The following is a 24,617-nucleotide window of genomic DNA, read 5'->3' as shown; positions in this document are numbered from 1 at the left end:
TGTATTATTATTGTTTGTTATTCTCCTGTGAAGTTATGTTTTTTGTTACTGTGGTTATTGTGTTGTCCTGTTTCATGTAATTAATAATAAAAAAAATTATCAAAAAAAAAAAGAAGTCGGGAGCTTTGACAACTTTCAGCAGCTCAGTCAATGGCTCAAATTGATGTAACGTTGTCTGATTTGCTGTGTTAATAAGCCTAATGATAAATTGTTGTGATATTGAGACAAAATGTTAAATTACTAGGCTATATTGCAGAGTTTTTACTTTATTTATTTGTGTGATTGTTATACATTATTATTTTATTTTTTTACCGGCTCGAATGTCTGGAGGGAATTACATTTTCCGTTTTTTGTCATTAAAAAAAAAAAACTGTACAAACCGGCAATTACCGGCCTAACGCGACCCCTGCCCCGGATACTGTATGATTGTTTAACCTTTTCACTGCCACACGACAGAAGGTTAACCCTTTCACTGCCACACGACAGAAGATTAGCCCTTTACTAACACACAACCGACGGCGATGCTCCATCATTAGCATCATTAGCTCCGCGGATGCTAATGATTATAACATGGACCTGTAAACCCAGTTACCAACACCAGCAGACCAAGTACTTAGGGCTACTGCAATAGTAGAATAATCGTGTGATCGTGATTTTATATTTATATATATATTTAAGATTATATCCAATTATATATATATATCATATTTGACATATTTAATTATATATATATTGAATATATATTGTTGAATATATATTGTATTGAATTAGATTATTACAATCTTCTCCTTTCGAATTGTTCATCTTTCATCAACTTTCAAATAAAAGCAAATGTGTTTGCAAAGTGGTGGTGATCCAGTTGCAAAGCGACATGCGACATCATCAATCTGAGCACACTTGAGAAGGTTGTCGTACATCATCATTTAAAAATTACACAATCTCAAATCCTCTCCATCTTAGATAGTACTGAGTAATGTACTTAGTGACAGTACTGAGTAATGTACTTATATAGTACTGAGTAATGTACTTAGTGACAGTACTGAGTAATGTACTTAGTGACAGTACTGAGTAATGTACTTATATAGTACTGAGTAATGTACTTAGTGACAGTACTGAGTAATGTACTTAGTGACAGTACTGAGTAATGTACTTATATAGTACTGAGTAATGTACTTAGTGACAGTACTGAGTAATGTACTTAGTGACAGTACTGAGTAATGTACTTATATAGTACTGAGTAATGTACGTAGTGACAGTACTGAGTAATGTACTTAGTGACAGTACTGAGTAATGTACTTAGTGACAGTACTGAGTAATGTACTTAGTGACAGTACTGAGTAATGTACTTATATAGTACTGAGTAATGTACTTATATAGTACTGAGTAATGTACTTAGTGAGAGTACTGAGTAATGTACTTAGTGACAGTACTGAGTAATGTACTTAGTGACAGTACTGAGTAATGTACTTAGTGACAGTACTGAGTAATGTACTTATATAGTACTGAGTAATGTACTTATATAGTACTGAGTAATGTACTTAGTGACAGTACTGAGTAATGTACTTATATAGTACTGAGTAATGTACTTAGTGACAGTACTGAGTAATGTACTTAGTGACAGTACTGAGTAATGTACTTAGTGACAGTACTGAGTAATGTACTTAGTGACAGTACTGAGTAATATACTTAGTGACAGTACTGAGTAATGTACTTAGTGACAGTACTGAGTAATGTACTTATATAGTACTGAGTAATGTACTTATATAGTACTGAGTAATGTACTTAGTGACAGTACTGAGTAATGTACTTATATAGTACTGAGTAATGTACTTAGTGAGAGTACTGAGTAATGTAATTATATAGTACCGAGTAATGTACTTAGTGAGAGTACTGAGTAATGTACTTAGGCCATGGTTACACTGGGGAATACAGCAACGTTTTTGTTGCTGAATGATTACGTTTGCTGTCCAAGTTAAAAAGAAACGCCGTTTTGGCAGGAAAACGTGTTGTCCTACTGGCAATGCTGAAAAGGTGTTTCCGTTTTGGATACTTGCCAAAACTCGCAGACAATGGTGCCATGTAATCTGCGCAGTAGAGACCCGCACGGTTATTTCCAGTGTTTACAGCAGTACAATATGATTGGAAAAATAAGCTACATCTGGAATGAATAAAGTGATTTCTTTTTTTTAACTGTCAATGGTACCAGCGTCTTTTTCTCCAGTAGCGCGACTAATATCCATATCAGTTACATCATCCAAGGTATTGTTACTCAATGTTTGTGGGCGTGGTTTGGAGATATTCACAGTAATTGTTAATTCAGTAAAGTAGTCAGATCTACTCTTTATTGAAGGTACTGATATGATATGATTCTACGATTAATACTACAAATGTAATGGTCCTCAATGAGTATAACAATTACACAAAACATTAGCTTTATATCAGCCTTTCTGAAAGAAGAAATGGTTTCTTTATACATAGTCCTATATATATAATTTGAAATAAAAAAAATACCATGTTCCTTAGTCCTGTATTATGATCAAACAATTACACAAAAATGCATCCTATATAGACTCATATGCCAAAACATTCAGAAATACCCAAATGATGAGTTTATTTTTTTATGACATGCACAACTACAAGCTTTTAAGAACACTGACATAACCGCTGAATATCACTGAAATCCAAGTTAATGTATATCTTAGAAGTTCTTTGTTTCATCGTACAAACAGCCAAAGCTGTCATGTATGTTGTGTATGTCATAAATGTCGATATTAATTGAAAATGGGGGACCCTGATGTAAACAAGACAAACGTCTTTCTCTGGTCTGCATCCCCTTAACAATTGTGTATATTAGGGCGGCTACGTGGCGTAGTGGGCAAGGCGCTCGCCACGAATGCGAAGACGCTGGGCTCGCCTGTTCGAGCCCAGCGCTCCACATTGCTTTCAGTTTAGCTGGTCGTTCATACTAGTTTCAAGTTTCTTTAATAGTTGTCATACAGAAGTACAGAATACTTTCATACAAAATGCTTCTTACTGTTACGCTCCAGAGACTGTGCTAGACAAGATAGTATCAAATAACATAGTATAGCATGTAATTTAGAAGAAGAAATGAGGTCACAGTGTTCGGTATAGACATATGTACAATGTTCTGAGTTACCATATAATATACAATACTATGCAGTGTACTAATGTACAGTACTATATAGTGCAAAGCAGAAATGGGATGAGGTACAATTTAGGTACAATTTACAGTAAGGTGTACGAGTTGTAGTGCAATCCTTCATCAATAAATATAAAGTGTGGGGAGTGGGTGCTACAGTGTGTCTGTTTAAAGTGAGTGTGTGCGTGTGGATGTGTGTGCTATGTGCGTTTGGAGGTTGTTGTTGTGTAGTGTTCATTGTTCGTTTAGCAGTCTGATGGCCTGGGGATAGAAGCTTCTTCGGAGTCTTTCTGTGCTCGCCTTGAGACTCCGGTATCGCTTGCCTGACCGCAGCAGTTCAAAGAGGCAGTTGTTCGGGTGACTGGAGTCTTTAATGATTCTCTTAGCCTTGCCCTTGCAACGCTTGTTGTAAATGTTCTGGAGGGTGGGGAGCCCCCCTCCAATTGTGCGTTCGGCTGAACGTGTCACTCTTTGTAGTCTGCTTCGGTCTTGTGCAGTGCTATTCCCAAACCAGGAGGTGATGTTGCCAGTCCTAATACACATTGGCCGTATTAGGGGGTGAAAACTGATGGGTGGGGATCGGGCGTTGTGGACAGCGACTCCTACAGGTCGGTTGGTGCGCCTGCGCAGTAGAATCAGGAAGTGTCGGGGGCAGCGTGAGCCTCCCACGCGTTACTCCTCGCCACTGAGAGATCGAGCTGCGCAGGTGAAAAGATGCGACTGCTGTTACCTCAAGTACCGGAGGGGACTTGTGTTATGTATGACTTAGTCCACATTGCAGCCGGCTTGTGGGAGGCAAGAAACAGCGTTCGTGACAGGGGAGGGTTGAATTGGATGATACGAAATTGGGATGGGAGAAAATATAGAAAATGGGAGAAAAAGTGGATAAAAAAAAACAATTGTGTGTATTGCGCCAAAGGGAACACAGTTTCTTGAGTCTGGCGTTGTTGTACTTTATCTATTTAGTGTTACTTTTGGGAGTAGTGGGGGAGAAATGAATGAATGAAAACTTTATTTAACAGATTGCAGAATGGGTACAATACAGTACGGCGCAATACACACAATTGTTAAGGGGATGCAGACCAGAGAAAGACTTTCGTCTGGTTTACATCAGGGTCCCCCATTTTCAATTCATATCGACATTTATGACATACACAACATACATGACATTAGGGATTAATAAGAACGAGCCGCCTCGGAAGAAGACGGCCGCTGCTGCTGAAACCACCGCCTCGCGTCGCCTCGCTGGCTCTTCCGCTTCACAGCACGGCAGCGGGCGATAAGGGGGGCGTGCTAGCGTGCGGTCACGTGGGCTTAGTGGCCAATCAGAGGAACCCGGAAACCGAACTGCGTTGTATTTGGCATAGACGCGTCCAAGCTACAACAGTCTGCATTCCCTTAACAATTGTTTGTATTGAGCCGTATTGTATTGTACCCATTCTGCAATCTGTTAATACAATTTTCAATCAATCAATCAATCAAGACCCGCGTCGCGGGCACTGCGTTCCGTTCTCAGAATGGATTTGAGAGAAATGTGTCATCCAGTTTGACTTGGAGCATGCACTATGCGCACTGCCAGTTATCAGGCTATGCGGAGATATTCAGACTCTAGATCTATTTGCAGAGCCAGATGAGTGGCAACCTGTGCGATTGGCTCTTGACAACGCACAGTCGTTCAGTATTGACAAAGCCTACAGTACTTTGCTGGAACGATTCATTTTGCACGTACTGTATACAGTACGTGTGTATGCGCGCACTGCGGGAGGTGGCCAGAAGCGCGCAACTAGCCAACTACTATTATATTACTATATTAATACAGTATATTCCACTATATAGCTATAGGTGCTGTATGATGACAATACATTTGATTCCTATCTAATTTTGATCCATCGCAAAGCGAATAGAATACGGCCGGGGGATCCAATGCAGACCCACAGCTCTCGTATTATAATGAGCCCGCGAGGGGTGTCTCTGTATGCAAATGACTTGAGAAGATGGGTATGTGTGATTGTTGAACTTAGATGTTTAATATATTTGTATATTGTATTGAGATGTATTGTTGTGCTTTAAGTGAACATATATGGCTTGAAACATGATTGAGTAGATGTATTGTTGTGCTTTAAGTGAACATATATGCCTTGAAACATGATTGAGTAGATGGGTATGTGTGATTGGTGAACTTAGATATTTTATTATATAATATTTGTATGTGTTATTGAGGTGTATTGTATTGTTTTATTGTATTGTATTGTATTAATTGTATTGTAGTGATTTTATTGTATTGTATTGATTTGTGTGGACCCCAGTAATAGTAGCCTATGCCTGTGGCAATGGCTAATGGGGATCCGAATAAACGAAACTTGCGCGAGAACGCGCATCCAGTTTAGAATGAGTGAGATTCACCATTCAAAAAACCTGGGTAAGAACAGATTTGGACTTTAAGAATGGCTTGATGAATGTGGCGGTGGCTTTTTTTTTTATTGTTCTCTTAACAGACAGGTAAGCAAGAATATAAGAAAAATAATAAGAGAGTATTGTTGAATGAGGCCCAATGTATTTGCCCATTGCCCATTTCTAAATCGTCTCGTTTAAAACAAATAAAGCATCAACATTTGTATGGTGTACCTTTCTGTGCTTATTCATCCACAATCTATAGCTCAACATGAAAATATTCGCAATTAATTGTAAAAAAAAAAACGCTGAATTTTATTTCAACCAAAAATGCTTAACAAATAATGTTAGTGATAGAAGGGAACTCATTTTGTGCAAAAATGAAAAGCTTTCCAAATGTTCATGAGGTAGAATTGTTACAATAGCCGATAATCCATTTTCCCAAAGATAAATCCCTATACGGGTGGATCTCGCAGGCGGTCCAAAGTGACGTCAGACTACACCTCCCTATTTAGGAGCCAATTGTTTGCATGATTAAAAATGATGGTTCGAACATCCGTTCGAAAAACCCTGGCGAATGTTCGAATCCCAAAAACAGGCTTGGGACAGCTCTAACTGGAGCTGAGCTGAATGTGTTAAAATAGACATAAAAATGGGAAGGATTGGACTTTGCGAGCTAACTGTAATACAATGTTATTTTTTACAATAATTTACATAACATCGTAAGAAATTACTAATGTGTATGGAAACTGACAAAAAAGGTAATGGTAAAGGTAACGCTTAAAATGTATTATTGCAGCGGCAAAAGGCGCAGTGGAAATTTTTGTCGCCGTTTGCTGGTGCACCTAAATGAAAAAGTTAGGCGCACTGGTGCAACCAATGTAAAAAGTTAGTCTGGAGCCCTGCTGAGTATGTATAGTTATTGACAGTACTGAGTATGTATAGTTATTGACAGTACTGAGTATGTATAGTTATTGACAGTACTGAGTATGTATAGTTATTGACAGTACTACTGAGTATGTATCGTTATTGACAGTACTGAGTATGTATAGTTGTTGACAGTACTGACTGGGGGATGGAGTCGAACTCCTGCGTGGTGATGAAGAGGATCTGTCCGATGGGCTTCTTGCTGGACTTCCTGGAGTTCTCCTGACCTGGTTCTGCAGCTGCTCCCACCTGGGTCTGAGCAGAACCACTCACACTGAGGACACAATATTAACACCTGGTTAGTCACTTTTCTAACTGCTGCTGTGACCCACTGTCACCTCCATGTATGTTGTAAACACTGATCGGAACATGCAATGTTACTCACTGTGCCTTGTATATATTATATTTATCTATTTTTACCTTATTTTCTAGCACTCGCTTGTATTTAAATATGTTTTAGTTAAGTATTGTGTGATTTTGTGTGAAGGGCGGACTGGCAAAGTAAGATTTTCATTGTATGGCAAACTGTCCGTTTAACTGTGCACATGACAATAAACAATCTTGAATCTTGAATCTACTATTATATTTAAGCCCCCCTCCGTCGTGCCAGTGCCAAAACACTCCTCTGCAAGTGAGCCTCAATGACTTCCGCCCAGTTGCACTCGCCCCTCATCATCACAAAGTGGTTTGAGGGGCTGGTCCTGGCTCAGTTCAAAATCAGGCCCATCACCCTCACTGGACAAAATACCAATTTGCCTACCGTGAGAAGTAGGGGTGTTTAACGGATCCTAGTTGAGACCCGTTCGGGTCGCCCCCCATGGTGCGGCACGCATGTGAACCATGGATTCATTGCGAAATGTAACCATCATAGTGAGCTACAGGTTCATAAATATTTGGACATCAACACAAATGTCATCATTTTGGCTCTGTACACCACCACAATGGATTTGAAATGAAACAATCAAGATGTGCTTTAAGTGCAGTCTTTCCCCTTTAATTTGAGAGTATTTACATCCAAATCAGGTGAACGGTATAGGAATTACAATATGTTTTTTAAGGCAAAGAAGTGGAATGTTATGCAATGGCCAAGTCAATCACCTGACCTGAATCCAATTGAGCGTGCATTTCACTTGCTGCAGACAAAACTGAAGGGTGAAAATGCCCCAAGACTTATTGTGATGTTTCTTCTTGACTTGTTTAATTAAAGAAGACGTGTCCGGCCCATGGGGACATTAACGTGTGTTGTCGGGCCTTACAAATAAATTTGATTTGATTTGAAAATGGCCCCAAGAACAAGCAGGAACTGAAGAGGCCTGGCAGAGCATCACCAGGGACGAGACCCCGCATCTGGTGATATCTATGGGTTCCACACTTCAGCCTGTCATCGACTGCAAAGGATTTGCAACCAAGTATTAAAAGTGCAATTTGATTTATTCCCTAAGGCTTAGTGGTCACATGCGTGCCATGGACAGCACTTTCTAGCTCTTATGTCCACAATTGTGTACACTGCTGAATTGGGGTCTTATGGCTACATATGTGGACACTTATACTGCCATCTGGTGGTGTCAGAAGAGTATAACATACAATATTAAAAGTTCAAGATGGCAGCGAATAGGAGGGAAAATTCAAGTGGCCACTCCAGACACAAACATCGACCAGGTAAGAAGTCCTGCCTTATTTTATGGCTTATTCTTATTTAGGTATTTATATAAGCCTCCAGTCTCTAACCCAGGCATCCAGCCTCTAACCCAGGCCTCCAGCCTCTAACCCAGGCCTCCAGTCTCTAACCCAGGCCTCCAGCCTCCCACCCAGGCCTCCAGCCTCCCACCCAGGCCTCCAGCCTCCCACCCAGGCCTCCAGCCTCCCACCCAGGCCTCCAGCCTCTAACCCAGGCCTCCAGCCTCTAACCCAGGCCTCCAGCCTCCAGTCTCTAACCCAGGCCTCCAGCCTCCAGTCTCTAACCCAGGCCTCCAGCCTCTAACCCAGGCCTCCAGTCTCTAACCCAGGCCTCCAGCCTCCAGTCTCTAACCCAGGCCTCCAGCCTCTAACCCAGGCCTCCAGTCTCTAACCCAGGCCTCCAGCCTCTAACCCAGGCCTCCAGCCTCTAACCCAGGCCTCCAGTCTCTAACCCAGGCCTCCAGCCTCTAACCCAGGCCTCCAGTCTCTAACCCAGGCCTCCAGTCTCTAACCCAGGCCTCCAGCCTCTAACCCAGGCCTCCAGTCTCTAACCCAGGCCTCCAGTCTCTAACCCAGGCCTCCAGTCCTCTAACCCAGACCTCCAGTCTCTAACCCAGGCCTCCAGCCTCCAGTCTCTAACCCAGACCTCCAGTCTCTAACCCAGGCCTCCAGCCTCCAGCCTCTAACCCAGGCCTCCAGCCTCTAACCCAGGCCTCCAGCCTCTAACCCAGGCCTCCAGTCTCCAGTCTCTAACCCAGGCCTCCAGCCTCTAACCCAGGCCTCCAGTCTCTAACCCAGGCCTCCAGTCTCTAACCCAGGCCTCCAGCCTCTAACCCAGGCCTCCAGTCTCTAACCCAGGCCTCCAGCCTCTAACCCAGGCCTCCAGCCTCTAACCCAGGCCTCCAGTCTCTAACCCAGGCCTCCAGTCTCTAACCCAGGCCTCCAGTCTCTAACCCAGGCCTCCAGTCTCTAACCCAGGCCTCCAGCCTCTAACCCAGGCCTCCAGTCTCTAACCCAGGCCTCCAGCCTCTAACCCAGGCCTCCAGTCTCTAACCCAGGCCTCCAGCCTCTAACCCAGGCCTCCAGTCTCTAACCCAGGCCTCCAGCCTCTAACCCAGGCCCCCAAGGTGCCGACAACCACCTGTCACTCAACAGGGAGGAGGTCCAGCACCTGGCGGCGTGACGCGCCCACAACCACCTGTCACTCAACAGCAGGAAAACCAAGGAGCTCATGGTGGACTTCAGGAAGACCAGAGCTGGCACGCACCATCAACGGGATGGAGGTTGAACGCGTCTCCAGCTCTTGCTTTAATATCATGATGTCTGTGGGTCTCAGAGCACTAAAAAAAGATTAGAACACCTTACCCTGCTGCCTCCTGTTTGCAGGGGAGGTGAGAGGGCAGGTTGTCCATCAGGTGTCGGCCATCTTGGACATCCTGCTGTACAGAGCGCTCGAATTCCTGAAAAACACCACATCTCCATGACGTCACTGCAGGGCTCCACGCTAACCTTTGTCCCAAGGAGCACACATTTAGGAGCACAGTGAAAATTTTTCAAGTAACAGAGTTTATTAACAAACTATTTATTACATGCATATTATACTGTGCGTGTGCATACTAAGGAACAAACATCTGTGCAAATAGCACATACCATACCACCAAAATCACACATTGGCCCATGCCTACTAGACGCAAAAGATATCGGTTGTCAAGCTGCTTTTGTATGTTGTAGTGTTGTCACAATACCAACATTTTGACTTCGATACAGATAGGAAAGGTAATGGAATATATTATTAGATGACAGAACATGGAATATTCTTTATACAATGCTTTAATTCATTATAATTAAATAATATAGGTATTTAGGAAGCCGAGGATGCAAAGCATGTTAGACCATTGGACCCGTTGCTCGCAGAGTTTTCGTTGCACATAGAAACAGTGTGATGTTTGCGTGAAATAACAAGACAGGAGACTAGAGCGTGTTGGGAGATGAGTTGTTACAGAGCTGGTCCGCGCTGCTCTCTGTCTATTATGAAATGACAATTGCGCGTTGACACGCCCACTACGCAAAACTATTACTCGCACACTGTGCTCCTAAATAATTTTTCCGGTTTGCACAAATCCATTTTTAGGGGCAAATGCGAGTGAAATGGTGTTCAAGTGTTGTGAAATGACTGTGGCACGTAGCAGTACTGCAAGTAAACTCATCCACTGTGACGTACATGGGTACGTGGGTTGGTCATTACCATTATTACTGTATTTATGACACCATCTGAACATCAGGTTAGTAAGTATATGTAAATATGTTATGTTTTGGATGTGGTGTGTGTGTGTGTGCATGATAGCTAATGCTGTCTCTTTTTCTCTGTCAGGTGCCGCCCGTCCCTACACTGAAGAGTGCTGATTGCCTAATGAATGACAGCTGATGGCAATCACCTCGAGAGGGACGGGTGGACAAATGCCTGACAGCACACACACGTCTGGGCGCCTCATGGAGTCATTTGCCAGTGACCATAGAGTTGGAGGTTGCCATTGTTTACCACTGCTTGTGTGGAATAATTATTATAATACTGCCTTTGTTTCCACTGTTGTGTGGGACTGTTTCATTGTGTGTTCTTGTTGTTCACACCACTTACCTGGTAGGCATTGTATTTGTGTTGGTGCAGCTACCAGGTGAGTATATATATATATATATATATATATATATATATATATATATATATATATATATATATATATATATATATATATATATATATTGTGGCCTCTTGCCTTTTTGCCACTGCTTGTGTGGAATTAATATATATATCTATGTATTGGGCCTTCTGCCTTTTTGCCACTGCTTGTGTGGAACTATATTGTGTGTGCACGTTGTGTACATTTGCTGGGGGATTCCCAGACTGCCAACCGCAGGGCTTGTGGTTGTGTCCTGTGACACTAGGTCACTAGGGCTTTGTGTTGGCTCTTGTGCCTTACTTTATTATATTTGCTTGTGTGTTCTCCAACTACCCTTTTCCCTATTTGTTAGATGTTTGTGGGATTATTTCCCCTCTTTCCTCATCCTAATTCAGTGGAGGTTTGAATTCCTGCCACAACTAATAAATATAATTTACCTTTTGAAAGCGCGTTTGTGTTGTTTCCTATCTGCCGGGACCGTGCTTTAAAAGCATCTACTGAGGGGGTTGTTTTTGTTCATGTGCAGCCTGCTTCAGTTTCTATTCTATGTGGTCATTAGACCTTGGTACATGACATGGGGGCTCTATGCCGGTCTTTCATGTCCTTGTGACATGGGAGCTCGCTAGTTTGCACAATTGTATAGTTCCTTGTTGGTACATGACATGGGCATGTGACATGTGGACTTGTCGATTGGAGCGTGTCAGGTAGGTTGCGTCTTTTCATTTGGTAAGTTGTATTATTATATATCCATATTTCCGTGCTGCACACTTGACTGTTGTAAACCGTTGTTGTGAGTTATGCTCTTAACTAGGGCTGGGCGATATGACGATATTATATAAATATCGGGTACAGTTCATTAACAATACACTTTTTAAACGTATCGTGGATATCGTGATGTTTTGCCCTCGCGTTAGAGGCCGCCACGGCTGAGATGAGACTTACAAGCGCAGTGCTAAATGCTTTCCTCTCCCTCTCACAGGAAAAAAAAAAGTCAGTCACACACACACTTGCCCAAATTATGTCATTTACACGCACATACACGCACGCAAGCGCACACACCTAGCCAGAGACAGAGAGGCGGTGGCTCGGTGCTAGGGATGCCCCCTGAAACCCAGGAGTAAGCTCCGACGTTAACGGTACTGCAATCGGTAAGTTAGTCTATGAGCGGATTAGCTATGGAGCTAACAGAGTGTACCATCCATCTGCGACGCAACAGTGGCAGCAACAGTGGACACGGAGTAATGTTAACGTTATGTCGAGTTCATACTACACTACACGTATGAACTCGACATAACGTTAACATTACTCCGTTTCCATGAAGTGTTTAATTAGCAGCAATCTGTTGTTGAAAATGTAACGTTAGGGGGTGCTCCAGTAGCACACCATGTTACCGCGCTCGCGCGGGACTCCGTGCTGCGTCGCGGATCTGGTTGACTCCGAGTTCGATTCCCGGAACCGCCGTCATTTGCTGAATGTCTCCCCCTGCTCTCTCTCCCGTTTCACCCTGCAACTGTCGGTCATGCTTGACCAGGAAAGCGATAAACGCTAAAAAATAAAGTAAAAAAAAAAGAAAAAAAAAATGTAACGTTAATTGGAAAACCGGAAATGGAATGAGAGGACAGGAAGCCGTCATGAAGTCGGCTTCTGGCCCTTGTAGTCATATATATTGTAGTCTTTTAGTCTTATTAACTAAAAGATTTTAACAAAATAAAAAGCAGCAGCACTATTGGATAACTGAGTCATGTTTGCTATGTATTTCTTTCTTTAGGGGAGTAGGACATTTGTTTCAGTTTTAGCATGATGTTTTATAGATGGCTAGTGTTGTGAAGGGCCAGATTAAAACTGAGAATCTACCTTTATTGTTTTATGTACATTGTATATTATTTATATATACACGGAATATCCCTTTACCTGCGTTCAAACCATAGTAATATTCACTTTCCTTATGAATAATGCCCCCCTGACGGCGGCGCCAGGCAGTCTCGCACTCAGACAGGTGCAATGGGCGAGTTTGGGGCAAGTCGGGACATGCCCTTGGCAGTGTATTGATTCAGGACCAAGCGGTTAGGTTTGGGACTAGAAAACCACTTAAGTATATATGCTGGCGCAGGTGCGCACAGCAGCAGTTCGTCTAAAGCAGCAGTGTGACAAGTTCGGTAACAGTGAAGTGAGCAGCAGTGCGTCTAACAGAGCGTGGAGAACCATGTGCGAAGGGAATAGTAAAGTGTCAGAGTTTAATGCAGTAACGTCAAGTTCGACCTAATCTAATGTGAAGTAAATAGTCGTTCATTTATTGTATATCGTGCAACCACAGTTCGTTCGTGTGTAGCATTGGACATGTGCACAGGAGAACCAGCGTCTGCGATTGCAGAACCATTACCGGTTGGATTATATTGATTTGGAACGTGTTACCCGGAGAAGAGCCTCTTTGATTTCCACTATCGTTTGGGATTCAACCTCGTGAGGATTACAACTCGGGCTGGCCTCATGGACAGAGGCTGGCTAGCTGTCATCAGTGCTATCGAGCATTTGGATTACAACTATTGCTTTGCTGCTGGTCGTGGGATTTATAAGGACCGACTCCTGTACCTGGAGTCTCTTTATTCCTCATTGAATCAGACTGAGTATCCGAACATTCCTCTACCCTCCAGGCCTTACACCCCCGGAGGGAACCCATTGTCTCCAGGCGGTACCAGTGTTGCCTTATATAGTTGCTATTATACGACAGGTGGTGTCAACTTAGACCCATCGTAGGATTCCTGCTATTCTTAGTGACTCATGCTATTGACTGACTTTACGCATATTCTTCGCCATACAAGCGCGACCCTAATTCTCATTCTGTAACCTAATGTTGCATTATAATAAAATACCCTCAAATACTATTTCTTTGACAATGCCGTGTTCTTGTGAGTGTTCACCATCTATATTCGATGTACTGTCTGGCCAGTAATTAAAGTACATAACTAGCAGTGGTTTAATCTATCACAATCTTTAATACAGTCAGGGTTTTGTAACCCCTCAGTTACAATTGATCCTTCGAGCCGGAGGGTATCAGTGTAATATTTAATATAATATTAATATTGACATGGCCAGCGGTGAACACTCTCCAAGCGGCTCCCCTAAGCTAGAACGCCTGCAGCGCAAACGTCAGCCACCTCCATATCTAGAGGACTTCGCTTTCGTTTTACCCCCTAGCTTATCTAAACGGACGTTAAATACGGATAAAACGGATAGTTTAAGCATGCCCACTCCTATTGACTTAGCTCACGGGGGGGACCAAGCGGGACATGACGTGACTATACCTCCAGACAGCGTCACCGGGATAGACCCCGGAGCGCTCCAGGATAAAGAAAGCGCTCCAGGGATAGACCCCGGTGCACAACCAACCCAAGAGCGCGTACCCGAGACAGCCCTCGGCACGCAACCACGAGAAGAGTACCGCGCTCAAGAGATAGACCTCGGAGCGCGCCAGGAGGACAGGTCTCCCCCAAGCCCTGTCAGCGCCCGATCACCTCCTCCAGTGTCATCCCCCAGCGAGGCTGACCAGAGACTGGCGCAAGCCTTGATCGCCACGCTGACAGCTTCAACCGAAAGAGACCGACTCCAGGGTGAGCGCGACCAACTCCAAGCACAAGCCCTTAGTGAGCGCGAACACTCTGCAGCGGAACGAGAGCGCCTCCAGGCGCAAGCACTTAGTGAGCGCGAACACTCTGCAGCGGAACGAGAGCGCCGCCAAGCGCAACAACAGAGTGAGCGCGAACATTCTGCACTACAAAGAGAACGTCTCCAAGCACAACAACAGAACGAGCGCGAGACCATCAGACTGGAAGAGAGGCGCCAGAAGCATACAGGCAGCATTTTCGCAACCGCCGTAAATCTCCTTCCCAGTCCCATGTTGATTTCTCCCGGGAGGAGAGACTTAATTTTGCTCGGTGGTGTTCTGCGTGTGAAGTAGCAGACTTTGCATCATTGAGTGAATTAATGCTTGTTGAGCAGTTCAAAGCCTATCTGCCAGACCGAACTGTGAACTATTTAAATGAGCAGAGGGTGTCAACACTCCGACAGGCTGCGATTTTGGCAGATGAGTTTGAATGGTCACACATACATGGTTTTGTGCGTCCTGATTTTTGTGTTGGAGGTGGCTCATTCACTCCTTGTGAGTCAGCATTCCAGCCACGCTCACCGCCGTCTAAAAGACCGGTGGTGTGTAATTATTGTAAAAAGACAGGCCATACGGTAAAAGGATGTCATACGCTGAGGAAGCGACAGAAGAGGAAAGGGTCAGCCCAGAAACCAAAAGGTGTGGGGTTGATTGGTACAGTGTCGTGTTCTGACCAGAATAGCTCTCTGGAGAAAGAAAGTGATGGCTGTTTTAAACCCTTTCTGTTTGATGGTTGTGTGTCACTGTCGGGTGACGTCTGTGACCAACGGAAGGTGAGAATACTCCGTGATACAGGTGGTTCTCAGTCATTCATCCTGGCTGATGTCTTACCGCTGAATGAAAACTCTTACTGTCAGTCTAGTGCGATGGTGAGAGGTATTGAAATGGGGTGTATGCGCATGCCGTTGCATAAGGTGCATGTACAGTCAGATCTGATCACAGGTTGTTTTCCTGTCGCCGTTCGCCCATGTTTCCCTGTGGAGGGCGTTGAGTTTATCATGGGGAACGATATTGCTGGGGAGAGTGTGATCCCTGTGTTGGAGGTTGAAAACGCTCCATTGACTGACTTGTGTTGTGATGAATTGATTAATAATCACCCCAATGTTTTTTCTACTTGTGTTGTCACCAAGGCACAGGAAAGGATGCGAACTCAAGCTTTGACGTTGAGTGACTCTGTCGGTGGCGAGGCTCTCGCTGAGGACAGGGGGCCATCTATTGGAGAGATGGAAGAGGTTGCTGTAAGTAGCGTTCAGGGGAAGCTGGTAATTCCCAAATTTGCTGACGTATCACTACCACTGACTCGTCAAGCATTGATCACTGCTCAGCACAGTGATTACTCCCTATCAAGTTGTTTTGCGGCAGTGGCCAGTGCTACTGCTAGTAGGAAACAGACTTTTGTGATAGAGGAGGGGGTGTTGCACACCTAGACCGGGTGTTGCAGATTTGAGGTGTGGAGAGGACTGGAATACAAAGCGTCAAATTGTGTTGCCAATGATATGTGGACATCACATGTAAATGTTGGCACATGACCATGTGTGGTCTGGCCATTTAGGTATTGCTAAAACTTGTAATAGTGGGGACGCCAAATCAGGGGGTGCATCCGGCTCCCCTGCGCTCCATTCCGGACATGGGGGAACCTTTTGAACATGTATCTGTCATCTGCCTAAAACGAGAGCAGAAAATCAATACATGTTGACAATTATGTGTGGTTCCACCAGTTTCCCAGAGGCGATACCTCTGAGGAAAATTATTGTTCCGGCCGTTACCAAGGTTCTAATTTGAGTGACACCATTTTGGGTCCTGTTGATGTTATTTTTACAGACACCATTTTGGATCCTGACCATGTTATTTTTGTGACGCCATTTTGAAGGGAGATGGGCGCTGTGATGGTGCCAGGGAAATGTGCTGATTTTTGTTTCCCTGTTTGCTGTCCTGTTACGCGCGATGAGATGATTTTTTAGGAAATGTTTCCAGTTTGTTGTCTCCTGTTGACAGGTTGGTATCGGTGGAGCGGCCTATCAAAGTAAAGTTTGTTGTTGTTTTTTTTCACAACATTCGGTAATCCACGTGTAGACCCTTAAAGGGCAACACAAAACAGTTTAAGAAGTATTTCCAATAGTCCAAACTATTTGCAAACATGTTATTCTCTAGAGTTCTACACACCATGGGGAATTTTATGTGTGGCTACATTTTCTGTTCCTGAACTGAGAACACTACCAGTCTACCATATGCCAAATACTGTGTTGGTGCAGGTTGTGGTTGGGGTGGGGCTGTGCCATTTGTTCTGTTTGTTATTAGGGATGCTAAACAGGAGTAAAAATTGTGTTTAGCCCTGCAAAGCTGGTGTGGTCACGGGGTGCGTGGTCCATTAGAAATGCTCGAATAGAAGATGCCGTCTGGTTCTTCTAATTCAGGTGTGTTTGATTTTGTCTCCCAGAGTAGGGGGCACTGTGCGTTCTCGTTGGCTAGGGAGCCCTCGCTTCTGTCCGGGGGAACATGAGGATATAGGATCCTATGAAGTGGAGAGAAGAGTGTCGGGCGCTACTTATGTGAGATGTGCATTGTTGGTTTTGGATGTGATGTGCTTCATTGCTGAGAAAGACCGTTTACAACTTGAATCGCAAGTTGCAGTACTGACAGCAATGTAAAGAGCTCTACCGGCCTGCGTGGACCAAATATATATTGTTGGCCACTTTAGATTCATCCTACACTGTGAGCTATATGGTTAGAGTGGTGATTCATCCTACACTCTAAGCATTAGGGTTAAAGTGGTGTTCATCCTACCCTGTGAGCTACATGGTTGGAGTGGTGTTTTTGTTTATCCAGGTGGGCTTGATTGTGTCTTATGGCACTTATGATTATTTGTGGGTTAGATCTCACCATGTTTTGAAAACAGTGTGCATACAGTAGCCAGTATATGTACTACATACAGTTTTCACGATTTGATGAACTCTGGCTTTCGTCATGCAGGCTTGTTTGCCAAGATGAGGTGACATATGGCCTCCGGTGATCCTGTGGTTATGCCCAGGGACGGCCCGGTGCGGCTTCTAGGTTACTTTGTTTGTATGCCTTGGGGAAGTACTGTGTCCATTTTCCTTTTTGAAATTTGACTCAATATAGTGCGCTGGTGTTTGCTGCATCGGCGGGCTGGGATTTGGATTATGTATGCTTTTCAGGATTCCCAGCATAATATTTTGGGTAGGGATTAGACCCTAATGGCCTAATGGACCCGCTGCATGTGGGTGACGTCACTGCGCGTCTATTGTACATATGTCGTTGTACATGTTGTGCATGTTTCAATTGTTATGTTGTCTGTGTTTTCCAGAACGACCATCCTGGAGCACGGTGTTCGTGTTGGGGGTGCAAACTCCCTTTAAGCAATACACATATCAGTGTCCGGTGGCGATGAGGGAGGTAGTGAGAGGGGAGGCTCTGTGCACCCTGGACAAGGGGCTAGCTGAGCCATGGTCCCTGGGGCTCTCCTTGCCTTCTGGCTCCCAATGCTAATGTGTCTCTCCGTTTTCTGTACTACAGGAGGGTGAACGTAATAACGGTGCCTGAGTCGTTCCCGTTGTCCAGGATGGGCCCGTCATGGCCTTCGGGATAGGGATTGCACCGGCCACGTTCCGACGGCTGGTGCGTCTGGTGTTGGGTGATGTGCCTAAGGGCATTGTGTGTGTTTTGGGTGAGGTGGTGGTCGACCGTGTGGGCCCAGAGCGGGGCCTGTGTGGTGCTGATGTGGCCCATTTGGTGGGTGATTTTGTGGAGGGAGTTTTTTTGTTGTTGTTTCTGTTCTCCCTGGTATGTGGTACTAATCTCATGTTGGGTAATGAGTAATAATGTTTTGCTAACCCTGCAGGTTCGCTCTTATGGGGGGAGGTGTGACGTACATGGGTACGTGGGTTGATCATTACCATTATTACTGTATTTATGACACCATCTGAACATCAGGTTAGTAAGTATATGTAAATATGTTATGTTTTGGATGTGATGTGTGTGTGTGTGTGCATGATAGCTAATGCTGTCTCTTTTTCTCTGTCAGGTGCCGCCCGTCCCTACACTGAAGAGTGCTGATTGCCTAATGAATGACAGCTGATGGCAATCACCTCGAGAGGGACGGGTGGACAAATGCCTGACAGCACACACACGTCTGGGCGCCTCATGGAGTCATTTGCCAGTGACCATAGAGTTGGAGGTTGCCATTGTTTACCACTGCTTGTGTGGAATAATTATTATAATACTGCCTTTGTTTCCACTGTTGTGTGGGACTGTTTCATTGTGTGTTCTTGTTGTTCACACCACTTACCTGGTAGGCATTGTATTTGTGTAGCTACCAGGTGAGTATATATATATATATATATAGTGGCCTCTTGCCTTTTTGCCACTGCTTGTGTGGAATTAATATATATATCTATGTATTGGGCCTTCTGCCTTTTTGCCACTGCTTGTGTGGAACTATATTGTGTGTGCACGTTGTGTACATTTGCTGGGGGATTCCCAGACTGCCAACCGCAGGGCTTGTGGTTGTGTCCTGTGACACTAGGTCACTAGGGCTTTGTGTTGGCTCTTGTGCCTTACTTTATTATATTTGCTTGTGTGTTCTCCAACTACCCTTTTCCCTATTTGTTATATGTTTGTGGGATTATTTCCCCTCTTTCCTCATCCTAATTCAGTGGAGGTTTGAATTCCTCCTACAGCTAATATAATTTACCTTTTGAAAGCGCGTTTGTGTTGTTTCCTGCCGGGACCGTGCTTTAAAAGCATCTACTGAGGGGGTTGTTTTTGTTCATGTGCAGCCTGCTTCAGTTTCTATTCTATGTGGTCATTAGACCTTGGTACATGAAATAAAAGGTATGCAGAGTGCAGACATGTGAATTCACCTCTACAGTGGTCTGCGATGTCGCCCGCGGTGCGGCAGACCCGGGTTCGAGAATCACTCGAGGCAATCCCTTGACAGGGGTTGAACTTTAACACAACGCAGAGATGGCAATACGAGCCCGGCTACACTTGTACCTGGAGTCGGTTCAGCGCGGCTCTCTGTCGGTCCACACATTTCTCCAGCTGGTCCAGGAGACCGTCGATCTCGTGGACATCTCGTCCCAGTCTCCTCAGGACCTGGACCTTCTCTGGGTCTTTAACTGATAGACACAACAGCCGTTAGAGAACCAACTGGTGTCAAAATCATTTATTCATTCATATAAACTCATAAAAACATTATATCCTGTGTACAACAGCCAGGATCCTTACTATAAGGAACCGGAATATGATATATGTGATACTGAGGCATGTAAAAACCTTATCCTGAACAAGACCATCATTTTAAATACTATGTGTATTGAAACCCAGTCGTTCTAGCATGCTCTCTGCTCTGGCATATATAAAAATACAAATACCTCAGGAGAGGATGTGATGTCATACCTAGTGTTCTGAGCTCCAGGATGTGTCGTAGGTTTGAGATCTTGTTGTTGATGTGTTGGCTGAAGTCCAGCAGATCAGAGTCACTCATGTTCCTGAAGGAGACGTCACATAAACACCCGACATCACAGAGCTACCAGGTCTGAATATAGTCTAGAAACACCCGACATCACAGAGCTGCCTGGTCTGAATATAGTCTAGAAACACCCGACATCACAGAGCTGCCTGGTCTGAATATAGTCTAGAAACACCCGACATCACAGAGCTACTAGGTCTGAATATAGTCTAGAAACACCCTACATCACAGAGCTACCAGGTCTGAATAGTCTAGAAACACCGTACATCACAGAGCTGCCTGGTCTGAATATAGTCTAGAAACACCCGACATCACAGAGCTACCACCAGGTCTGAATATAGTCTAGAAACACCGTACATCACAGAGCTGCCTGGTCTGAATATAGTCTAGAAACACCCGACATCACAGAGCTACCACCAGGTCTGAATATAGTCTAGAAACACCCGACATCACAGAGCTACCACCAGGTCTGAATATAGTCTATAAACATAAACACCCTACATCACAGAGCTACCAGGTCTGAATATAGTCTATAAACACCCTACATCACAGAGCTACCAGCCAGGTCTGAATATAGTCTATAAACACCCTACATCACAGAGCTACCAGGTCTGAATATAGTCTATAAACACCCTACATCACAGAGCTACCAGGGCCCTGTTCCTCGTACCTGGCTAACTGAGTTAGCGGGATAATTTTCAGGATAGCTTGACTTAAGCCAGACCTTTCCGTTCCCCGACGTCAGATTGTCTAAATCACTATGGCAACAAATCAAAAAGTTTTAGCCTGGTCGAGGGCAGGGTTTAGTTCAGTTAGCTGGATAAACCATGGCCACGCCCCCGCAAAGAAATGCCAGCTCCCTTCCTGAAATAATTCTCAGTCTAGACTCTAGATCCCATTATACCATTCTGAATTATGTTTTTGTGCTTCGTTTTTCTAGAGGGGGCTTTTGAAATGTAAAATAATATACCTAAAATGCTGATAATAAATCATATTTGGATTTACTTTGTCCTAAATAATGCACGTCATAGTTATACGGATACGACGCTCGCGCGTCGCGACACACTATGTGGTTATTTTAATAACGGAGCATTGCAAATGTGAATCCCACAGGGATATTTTTAATGAATGAAACCTATCGGACGTTTCATTTGGCTCGGATTAGTTTCATATTCTTCGCTGTTGATGTATTTGCTTAACGGAGCGCCCGGATTGTGTTTCATTCAAGCATAAATTGAAGCGTCTTTATGCGTGGACTGTGGATATTAATTACGAGGAATCTGAATCTGTGGATTGTTGAATTGTATCACTGTCACTCACACGTTATTGTGCTATTGTAACTGGGATTAAAATTTCTGATGAGATGCGCTGTTTGACGGATTTGAGAAATTGAATGAGCCTTTGACGTTTTTATGAATTAATTTGAGAAAATGCATTTATCTGTTCAAGCACTGTTATCTGATGATGAACATGAGGTATCACTGGTATAAACCAAAGGTTAATCAATTCAATGCATGTATGGATGATGTCCGAAACAGATTAAAACCTGATTAATAGTGAAACTGTATAGCCTCCCTCCAAGCCTCTCTGACACGTTATTTCGGGGGTCGCGCCTTGAACATTTTGGGAACCATGTATTTATATATAAAGTACATGATACCTAAGCCGAGCGCATACAGTACAGAATAATTCCTCATAAGTATCTATTATTTCGTATCAATTAGATACTCTTTGGGCTTGTTTGTATCTACTTATTTTGAAAGAGTTGAACTAATTATTTTCGCTAGCAATAGATCTCATTCGATTATTCATTCCATTAAGCCTACTGCCAGCAGGCACATTTAAAGAAATATAATCTGATTGATTGGGGTAATGAGGGATTTAAAATTAACCTATAGATTATGCATTTAACTTGTCGGCGAGGCTATTGAGCCGTACTGTATTGTACCTATTCTGCAATCTGTTAATAAAGTTTTAAATCAATCAATCAATCAATCAATGCCGTTAGAAAATCAGGATTTCTGCAATCGACACCTGCTGTCTTTTCAGGTGAGTCTATATGTCATATATATCACAGATGTGTCTCCTCAACTACAGTATAGACTGATAGATGGTCTCTCTGCTCTCTCCTCAACTACAGTAGAGACTAGAGATTGACTCTACAGTATAGAGGTTTTCATAAAGTTCTCATGACTAAATGTCCTTATCTGAAAACAACTGATTTTCAAAAATTATGTTGGATAATTATTATTATTTCTATACACGATTTATAATGCTTATGTAGGTACATTTTTGGAGTGGTTAAGAAACAAAGTGAAGAATTTGAAAAGGGATTTGAGATTGACTACAATGGCTGTGTTATTTTTCTGTCCTATCGTGGAAAAAGGTTTGAACATTTGCCCCTCAGGTTCCCCAACAGCTGTTAAGCATTGGAACTAACGGTTACAGCATGAAATTAGCTGTCCCATGTTTTCAATGTGGAATGTGAACACAGTTTAAAAGCCCAGTCAGTGATCCTAACAAACACAAATGGGTAGAAATAGAAATGCAGTCATGCTGCCATTCTCTAGTTGACTGACTGAGCTCTAGATACAAGGACTAACACCAGACAACATGCTGTCTCTAGTTGACTGAGCTCTAGATACAAGGACTAACACTAGACAACATGCTGTCTCTAGTTGACTGAGCTCTAGATACAAGGACTAACACTAGACAACATGCTGTCTCGAGTCTAGTTGACTGAGCTCTAGATACAAGGACTAACACTAGACAACATGCTGTTATTCTCTAGTTGACTGACTGAGCTCTGGATACAAGGACTAACACTAGACAACATGCTGTCATTCTCTAGTTGACTGAGCTCTAGATACAAGGAGGACTAACACTAGACAACATGTCATTCTCTAGTTGACTGAGCTCTAGATACAAGGACTAACACTAGACAACATGCTGTCTCTAGTTGACTGACAGCTCTAGATACAAGGACTAACACTAGACAACATGCTGTCTCTAGTTGACTGAGCTCTAGATACAAGGACTAACACTAGACAACATGCTGTCTCTAGTTGACTGACAGCTCTAGATACAAGGAACACTAGACAACATGATGTTATTCTCTTTCTCTGGTCTGCATCCCCTTAACAATTGTATGTATTGGGCTGTACTGTACCCATTCTGCAATCTGTTAATAAAGTTTTCAATCAATCAATCAATCAAACCTAACGTTACTGGAGCTAAAGCTAACGGTGCGTCAAGTTTAACCCACCGGGACAAAGACGGTTGGATAACTTACACTCTTGATGAATGAGACGGTTGATCTGAAGAATAAGTTGATCTTAATTTGTTTTCTGAAAAGAGAAGAGAAATGTTTTATCTCTGGTGTTTACGTTCAAATGATCTGAAGTGGCGCCGAACCGGTGATGGTGCGTTCTTCTTCTTTGGCTTTCCGGCAGTCTAGACGCCCGTCGGCGTATTGCTGCCTCACGCTGGTTGTGTTAGGTACTGCACAATACTGTGGCCTGTGTCTACAATTGACAATTGACAACGCAACACTTGATGAACATTGTTACTCAGCTGATAGAGTTGTACCCTTCTTGCTGTCTTGTCGTACAGAACTTGTAAGTCGCTTTGGATAAAAGCGTCAGCTAAATGACTAAATGTAAATGTAAATGTACAATTGGAATGTACAAATGTACAAATGTATTGAAATGTACAAAAAAAAAGTCAACCAACGAACTCGTTTCTTGTACCGGATCTCCTCACTGGTAAACAAGAATACCCTGAAGACTCTAGCAGGAGCACTCATTCAAGGGTACTACGACTATGCTTGCACCTCATGGTACCAAAGCACCTCAAAGGCGCTAAAAACAAAATTACAAACATCTCAAAACAAACTGGTCAGACTACTGCTTGACCTTACTCCTAGAACCCACCTCACCCCTGCCCACTTTGACAACCTAGGATGGCTTAGAGTAGACGACAGAGTACAGCAACTTGCAATGGGCCTGGTCTACAAGATACACTACACGACCAAGGTACCCATGTACATGACTAAATACTTCCCAAAGGTCAGTGAATACCACGATCACAACACCAGAGGGAGCTCCACAAATCATGTTAAACCCAGATTCGGCTCAAACAAGGGACTAAACACGTTTCGCAATTATGCCACATCAATGTGGAACGCCCTACCCAAAGCTGTAAAGGAATGTGAATCACTACCCACTTTCAAAAACACTCTCAAAAAACACCTAAGGGAGACTGCAACTCGAAACTGGCCCCTGTAAATGTCCGAACACAACCCCCGCCTACCCCCCCCCCCCCCCCCCCCCCCCCAACCACCTCCAATGTACAGTCCCACCCCCACCTACCCAATCCAATGTACAGTTTCTACGCCTAATGTATATACTCTTTTCTTTCTGGACTCTTTTTGTATCACAAATACAGTACTGTAATTGCAAATCTGGTATGTCATAAATGTATAGATGTAGCAGTACTGTCTATCTGTATGTCATGTATGTCATATATGTTACGATGAATTGGAAATGGGGGACCCTGGTGGAAACAAGACGAAAGTCTTTCTCTGGTCTGCATCCCCTTAACAATTGTATGTATTGAGCTGTACTGCACTGTACC

At 43.6% G+C, this 24,617-nt stretch overlaps 1 protein-coding gene across 1 annotated transcript in view; it reads right to left on the bottom strand.

The window, feature by feature from the left end:
• The window catches only part of ska1 (spindle and kinetochore associated complex subunit 1), a 41,230-nt gene extending 17,840 nt beyond the window's left edge, over positions 1–23,390 (bottom strand). The window contains exons 1-5 of the mRNA XM_084324488.1: positions 23,275–23,390; positions 19,910–20,001; positions 19,505–19,629; positions 9,521–9,615; positions 6,621–6,752 (exon numbers count right to left, since the gene is read on the bottom strand). Of these exons, the coding sequence (XP_084180614.1) occupies positions 6,621–6,752; positions 9,521–9,615; positions 19,505–19,629; positions 19,910–19,997 (440 nt within the window). The 5' untranslated portion in view covers positions 19,998–20,001; positions 23,275–23,390. The remainder of the gene's footprint in view (positions 1–6,620; positions 6,753–9,520; positions 9,616–19,504; positions 19,630–19,909; positions 20,002–23,274) is intronic.
• Between the last annotated feature and the right edge of the window lie 1,227 nt (positions 23,391–24,617).

Source organism: Notolepis coatsorum (assembly GCF_963971535.1).
Source record: "Notolepis coatsorum genome assembly, chromosome: 11".
NCBI lineage: Eukaryota > Metazoa > Chordata > Actinopteri > Aulopiformes > Paralepididae > Notolepis > Notolepis coatsorum.
The sequence above is the reverse complement of the archived record's forward strand: the minus strand, read 5'-3'. Positions and strand labels throughout refer to the sequence as shown.